This window comes from Eurypyga helias, unplaced genomic scaffold (genome assembly GCF_000690775.1).
Source record: "Eurypyga helias isolate BGI_N326 unplaced genomic scaffold, ASM69077v1 scaffold30711, whole genome shotgun sequence".
Classification (NCBI taxonomy): Eukaryota; Metazoa; Chordata; class Aves; order Eurypygiformes; family Eurypygidae; genus Eurypyga; species Eurypyga helias.
In genome coordinates, this window is record NW_010233243.1 from 12,962 (window position 1) to 20,453 (window position 7,492).

The 7,492-nt window shown below is 47.7% G+C and overlaps 1 protein-coding gene across 1 annotated transcript in view; it reads right to left on the reverse strand.

Moving 5' to 3' along the window:
* Positions 1–511: 511 nt before the first annotated feature.
* The window catches only part of PTPLAD1 (protein tyrosine phosphatase-like A domain containing 1), a gene marked incomplete at its 5' end in the record, with an annotated part of 8,894 nt that continues 1,913 nt past the window's right edge, over positions 512–7,492 (reverse strand). The window contains 8 exons of the mRNA XM_010161685.1: positions 512–1,085; positions 1,697–1,828; positions 2,849–2,955; positions 3,058–3,170; positions 3,658–3,785; positions 4,409–4,519; positions 4,893–4,944; positions 5,877–6,041. Of these exons, the coding sequence (XP_010159987.1) occupies positions 1,009–1,085; positions 1,697–1,828; positions 2,849–2,955; positions 3,058–3,170; positions 3,658–3,785; positions 4,409–4,519; positions 4,893–4,944; positions 5,877–6,041 (885 nt within the window). The remainder of the gene's footprint in view (positions 1,086–1,696; positions 1,829–2,848; positions 2,956–3,057; positions 3,171–3,657; positions 3,786–4,408; positions 4,520–4,892; positions 4,945–5,876; positions 6,042–7,492) is intronic.

Below are 7,492 nucleotides of genomic sequence, written 5' to 3' on the forward strand. Positions count from 1 at the left end.
CATCCCATCCCCCATCTGGCCAGCAAAGCATGCAGACCCAATTCTCAGCTGTACCCCTAAGTTCAAGCAGAAAAGCCCTTTTTCCTGCCCTTCTAGAGGCTATAAATAGAGAAGCTACAGCCCTGCCAGGAATGATCAGGGGAAGCCGGTCTCCTGTCACAGTTCCATGTTTTCCCTTCGCATGGGTGGGATGGAGTTCTGCTGGGATTCACATGCTTGGAGAAAGCTGGTACCTGTGTTTCCCTATTTGATGTTTCAGTGCTTGCATTACCAACCAGGAAAGCATTTCTCACCATGCCGCAGAGCGGCAGCTCCCTTTCCCAAGTGACTGGATAAGGATGTGTTGCTACAGGAATGCTAGGATCCACCGAGTGCTCCTATTCTGTTGAGGCTAAACTAGAAACAGACTTTAGTCAGCAGCATTCAAATCGACATTAGCTACTTCCAACTTTAATTCTGCAGTATCAGTGTGCTGCAGAAGAAAAGGGGGTTTTGTGTGCTGAGCCAGTTTACCCCAATGGTTAATAAACGCCCAAACACCTCACAGCAGTCTCGGACTGTGCTCCTCCTGCCATCAGGATGCACCCTAGGAATGGCACAGGCCATAGGAACGGCACGGGCTGACGGTGTATCCCAACATCAGAAGCCCTATCTGCATGCAATGTTGAAAGAGCAAATACCCAATTAAAAGATAATCACTGTTCCTATTTAGTGCTGCTCCACTGTTTATAAGCATATTATATGCAGATCACAGGATTTCTTTCTAACATGGTAGTTGAGAGGATACAGGTTTGGATGTCTCTGTTCAGTGGTAAATGCCATGCATATGTGATTGAAAGGGAACAAAATACAGCAGATGGGAATGTTACCTGAATTCACTACAAAATCATGAAATCTAGCGTGATCACTTCATTTTACAAAACTCTTTCCAGTGGGTAAAACTGTTAAGAATTAGAGGCTTATCTTGTCACTGAGACAGGTTAGGTAGGAGAGCACTGCAGTCCTCCTTCACTTCATCTTTCTCTTCTTTGGTCCGAGGTGCTGTTTCCTTTGCTTGTAGAGATGACGGAAGTTTACAAACACCCCTGAAAAAGAGAACGACGTGTTGAAGTGGGACATTATTGCAGTTTTTTAATGCTAGGGGGCTGTATAATTTAAAAAACAACAACAAACCGAACCAACCAGCCACTGCACAAAAAAGTGGTGGTTTAAGGTGTAATACCAGAAACCAAGTACGTATTGAGCACCATTATTTCCTGGGAAAACATGACTTCACCTTGCATTAGTGATTACAAAGCAGTTTAGCTAAACATTGCCTAAATATGGGATTATGTTTGGATTTCCACTAAATCACTCCAAAGCTCAAATGCCATTTGAAAGGTAAAACTGAGTATACTGGAGTTATAAATACATGTAAAAATTATTCTTTTAACCCAGGTGATTAGTAGATAATGCTGCTAACTTGGTACCGAGCTCTCTGTCTCGCGGGGGGGCGAACCAGTGCTAATTGTAGGTGTGTTCCCCATCACTGACAAATTTACATAAGCCAGCAACAAGGATAATGCTTAACCTCAAGCAATTTTGTGTTGCCATGACCCCCAGATGCAGGAATTTGATTTTTCTTTCAATAATATACTTATTCAGAGGAAACTGGCCTTTTGATTTCAACAGTGAGAAATATAATGAATTATCTTACCTAAAAACAAGGCTATAAGGTATATTTGAAGCAAAAATGAAAACTGGATTGTGACGTTCAGTGGATTTGGCAATCCCAAACTAAATTTTCCCGTTTCACTGAAGATTGGAATGGATTGAACGATACAGACGGCTGAAAGCAGAAAGGCACCACCGTTAGCAAATGCAAAATACACAATTGCCCAGCCCACTCCAACTTTTTCAGGCTTTTTCCTTCTTATTTGCTCGGTCTCATTAATTACACCAAGTTTAATGCATTCTTTTTTAAACATGCAGTATGATGGAAAGCAGCCAGCTCAGGCAGCATAGCAATTTAGCTATAAAAGTGACCTCGCCGGGTGAGACTGTTCTCACCCACAACCCCAGCCTGCAGGGCCCGTGCCAGCAGTACTCAGCGTGCAGAAACCCCCCAGCAATGCAACAGGCACAGCTTTTCCTGTACCTGGCGTTGGGCAATGCCCAAGCCTACTCCTGGCTCACGGAAACAGGTTCTGCCAGGTAGGATTACAACACACTTCTGACAGCTAGAAGCTGAGTGGTGATACCCTTCTTAAATAAACAGAAATTATAAGTAATCCAGACCTGTTAAGATAGAAGAGTTCACCCTAAAGCCCCCCTCTCTAGAGGGGGTACAGCAAGAAGACGGCGTCTGCTTCTTCCCAGAGCAGCCGCTCTCCACGCAGAAGGGGAGCAGAGCCCTGTCTGGCGAGCGCCATGCCTGTCGCAGAACAGGCCGTGCCACTGTCAGCAGCAGAATCGGCCCCTGCCTGTCCTGTGTGATGATGTAGGAGAGCTGTGAGCTGGTGTGAAACCAAGCTGGGCCGACCAGGACACGTCCAGTGGAGAGAAGGAAATGCCTCCGCCGATCCAAAGCAGTGTAAGGGAGCACTGTCGCCTTGTGCCGCTCGTGCGGCCTGCAGCACGTGCCTGGTCAGTAACCTTTTGTTGCCTTTACTTTCCAGTGCCCAAACTAAGAAACCTTTTCCCATCAAACTGAAAACAGTATTTGATTCGTCAAAACAAAAATGCTTACATCTGGTTCAGCTCACAGCCAATGTCTGTTTATATTATTCTTTAGTCCAGCAGCCAAACAAAAAATGGAGTTATTTGCCCAGCCTTGACTTTGTTGTTTATTAAACCTGTCCAGACATACCTTCTGCCAAGCCTCCTAAAGGGTAGAGGGGGATCCAGGTAGTGTAACGGAGCCAGGTGAGTGGTTTCCATTCAATACCGAGGCAGGAAAGCATGTAATACGGATACCTAGTGTGCAAAGAAACAAGACCCTGTTGAACATGGAACCTGCTCCTGGAATTAGCCTTTCGTGTTATCTGCTGTATACAACAGAAAAAGAATCCCACAAACCTGAACACCTCAGTGATGCTCCAGAAATAAAATATGAAGAACACCACGGGTTTGCTCTGCATTTCCTCCAAGCTTCCAAGGACAACAAACAAAATAAAGTTTCTTCCAAATATCTGTTTAAGAAAAATTAAGGAACAAGTCACACTCTTCATCGACAGACAGAGGAAGCCCTTGCTGTCAAATCCCTGCAGGTATCGACCCTTCTGGCCCGAAACTGAGCACGCACCGAACCGCAGCCCAGCCGTGACCTGCTGCTTACGAGCAACGTTTTGCTCCGTATTCCGATGCAAGCCAAGAGACCGAGTCTTAAATCATCTATCTTCATTTTTATACGCATAACACCTGCAGCCAGGATAAAAAGGGCACTGGAACCACATCAAAATAATGTACTTTTTGCCACCTCGTTTGCTGTTCCGAACTATCTCACCTAGGCGGCGGAAAAAGACAGCCTGCCCCAGCTAAGACTGGGAAGCACATATTCCTGCCTCTTGAATAATCCCCAGTGCCAGTGGGGTTGTACCACTTATTTTAGGAGAGTCTCAACACTTTGTGTAAAACAGATTTATTTCAAGCACAAGGAGAAGAATCTTCAAATATTACCTGCACTACAGCCGGTATCAGCGGTGACCTGACCAGTCCTATCAGCGAATTCACGATCTCCATCAATGCCAGGGTCTGGCAGAAATACATCATGTCAGCAATAGTGTGAAACGTGTCATAGAAGGAGTCTGCAAGACACAGGAAAGCCTTTCAGAGAACAAATGAATTCCCACGCTCAGGAAGCTGGCGCAGCAGAGTAGCCTTCGATAACAGGATTCTAGTTGTAGTTGAAAAGACATTATGCAGGATTATGTAACTTCTTTACAGGCCTGATCTTCACAGCAGTTAGGCCAGAAACACTGCTCAAGCGCTGTGTTTCACACACAGAACGATCAAAAGCTATTTCAGTAATTACTTTACAAAGAGAGCAACAGAACTGATCCTCAGTCGAATAAAGTGTTCTTGCTTCAAAACCAAAATACCCTACCCTGCCCATTTTCAAAAACACTAACACATACCCTACCCTGCTCATTTTCAAAACCACTAACACTGCCATGAGCGCTGATTTCTTTAGAAATAATCTTGGCAGAGTGCCAGCGACATTCATCAGAATACGCAGTTGTGATTTCCGAGGGGACAGTACTTTCCTATCCTTGACACTGTGATAGCTTTTGAGAGGTTTTCGTTGTTTTTTATGGTTTCGTTTCCCAAGCATGTCTTCCTTCAGATTTCATTATTTAGAAAGCGTTAAAAACACTAAAAAAACAGAACAAAAATCCCCCATGTAAATAAAGTACTGGTTATTACTTGCCTTTTCCTAAGATGAACAGTCGTACTGTCATGTTCACGAAAATCCAGGAGAATCCCAAAAACTGTACAAGATTATACATTATTAAGTATCCCTTCTTCAGGTGTTTGAAAGCTAAAACCAACAATGAACACATCAGGTGAGCAGAGCACAAGGGTAACACTTCTGCAGAGAGCAGAGCTGCAAACCAGGCTTCCTGCGAGCACGCAGCCTGCAAGAAGGGCGGAAGCCACAGGTAGTGCTAAAAGGGGTGCTGTGTGCACTGAGGATTCTGCCGGCTTTTACCTGCTACAACTCAGTCCTCGCGCGGCACATTTTTTAAATTACTGTGGTCCAGCCTCACTCAATTTCTAAGTAGCTCACAATGCAAAGAGCCCCCCCGCCCCAAGCCAGTCAGAATTGCTCCGCAAGAGCCGAGGTTTGCCCAGAAGAGCGACAGACGTTTCCTAAAGCCCACCTTACGCACCAGAAAGGTACGGTTACTTACGGTCTTTTGGGACTCTGGATTCTATTTTCATTTTGTTAATCTTTTCTTCTTCCTTAAGATGAAGGATAAGGTTTTAAAGGCTGTTACTGTAATTAGCAAGTGATTTGTTACCTATACTACCGCAAAGCTAGCGGGTTTAAAACTCAGCTAAGCAGCCAGTTACCAGAGGGTTTAAATTTTCACCTGCATGAAACAGCACATTCCTCATCCAGAAATTACTGCGTGGTAAAAGCTAGAGGGTGTTACCTGGTCATCCTACCTTCACTGTGTATTTTATTCTAGTAATTAGGTGCTTTTGCTGAAAAACCCTGCTGTTTTCTGTGTTCTCAGTTATTAACGTTGCTTAGAGCTGTTCCTTGAAACACTTCACGACCCACCCGTGACCCGAAGAGAACTAAGAACATCCAGCCCAGGCTCTCTGCTTGTCTTTCACCGCTGCCTTCTGGCGTTGCAGTGGCCCCTTCTCCTCTGTGCTAAGCTCAGTGGCTGCGGAGGGGAACAGGGCAGCGTTTGTTGTAAAATGGATTGGCAGAAATGTGGACTGTGCAAGCCTTTTCCAAGACAATGTTCCACCTCCCTGCTGCAGTAAGCTGGTCGAGCTCACCAGATGGTGGGAATGCAGCATCAAGGCCAGCCCAGCGGCTCAGGAAAGCCTCAGAAATCCCTGCTTTGCAGTGCCTGGGACTGGCACCTCTGGGCTCCACATGGCAGATCAGGAGGATCGGGACACAGGGCTGCTAAGGTGCCGGACAAGGGGTGAAAGCCAGCAGTCCAGCTTCAAGCTGCTGCTCTTCCTACCCAGAAGTGTGCCTATTTCTGAACTCCTGCTTGCAGCGTGGACTGTTTAACCAATTCTGCATGGGATCTGTGTGAAATGGCAGTAACTATCAGCATCCCAGTAAACAACACAAGTTCACGTGCAAGGGAACGGCTACCCTTGCTTTGCAGCTGGCAGCACAAGCCGCACACACCCACAGGACTGACCTTCTCCTTCAGTTCCATTTCAGCATCCGATTCATCTAACCAGCGGTCGAAGTCAGGAGCTAGGAAGGGCGGACGCTTCTCTTGCTTGGTGAGTCTCTCCCACCAGTTACTCTCTTTTTTCTGCACAGTGATGTTCAGCTGCCTTTGAGTCACCCTGCATACAGGCTGAGGGCAGGCACAAGAGCATACATCAGCAAAAGTCCTTAAAAACAAGCTCCCAAGACTGACTTGACACCCAAGCTCTCCTTATCAACGATGACGTGGGCTGCTGCAGCACAAGCATCTCTCCGGCACCCATGGCATGGAGGCAACGGGCAGCCCAGCTGAAGATGGCAACTGTCTGTAGGACTTGATAAGCAGCTTGAAAGCCTGCCCTGACCGCACAGCGCCATTGCATCCCACCACAAAGAGCTAGCACAGACCCCAGCACGAGCCTTCCTAGGCAGAACCCACGATCTTGGCTTTAAACCTTCTTGCATTTACTACTGCGAGCCACCCACTTCCTCTAGCCAGTGGCAAAAATAACACTACCATCACCCACAGGTCTCTGTCCAAAACAGGGAACCCCACATCTGCTACAGCAAGAGGAAGAGCTAACAGCCTTAGGAAACATCTGGAGACAACGGTGAGCTGACAGACCTGGCAGTGTGGTCACCGCCACGCCACGAGGCCTTCTCCACCACGGCCACTCTGCATAACGGCAGCCCAGAACCCCTCCATCCTTACAGCCCACAGCCCTGCCACCTTGCGTGCCCACCCTTACTGCCACCACCTCGTCCCTCTGCGCCTCCAGCCTAAGCCAGGATGCCCTGCACAGGACCATCTCTCAAACCAACTGAAACTGATGCAGAAGAGCCATGAGCTGCGTTCTTATCTGAGCACGTTACACCAGCACGGCTCTGTCAAGGCTGCCTGGATGCTCCTAGGACATCTGAAGGCTGTAGCTGTAATTTACAGCTACTACACAACTCCTGGTCCTTGCCTGTCACTGGCGGCCAGCCTGGCACCCGCAAGAGTCACTCACAGTGCACATCAAAGCTAAGAGAGAAAACCCTGGGCTGCAATACTTCCTGGTCCCGACCATCTGTAGTTACACAGACTTCAGAGTTGACTGTCCTCCAGGCCCCCCACGGTGACTCAGAGTGACTAGACTTTTGGAAGGAGGCTGCTCTGCAGAGACAAGGGTTTGCCTTCCAGGCCTGGCTCCCAGCACAGCCCGTGTCTGCCAGCACAAGGGACAAGCACAGGCGGTCGTGGGCACCTCTCCCCACACTGTGGACCAGGCAGCAACCTCTTTACAAGGGCAGATGACAAACTGCCAGGAACCAAGAGATGTTCATTGACTGCCACACAATACCTGGTAGGAGCCACACAAGCAACTTGCCTGCTTACAGACCCTAGAAATCCATCCTCCGACAGTCTCCTCCCTTGTTGGAGCAGCAGAGGTGAACAGTGGCTCCCAGTCTGACTGCAGCTAGCCCCAACAATCAGCCAGGAATAAGCAGCACAAGTCCTGCGCTGGAGGAGAGCCCAGAGTTTTCCTGTGTCCCCAACAGCTTTGAGAGGTAAAGACAGACTTGACAGCCACCTGCGAGTAACACAGGGGGGCTGCTCTT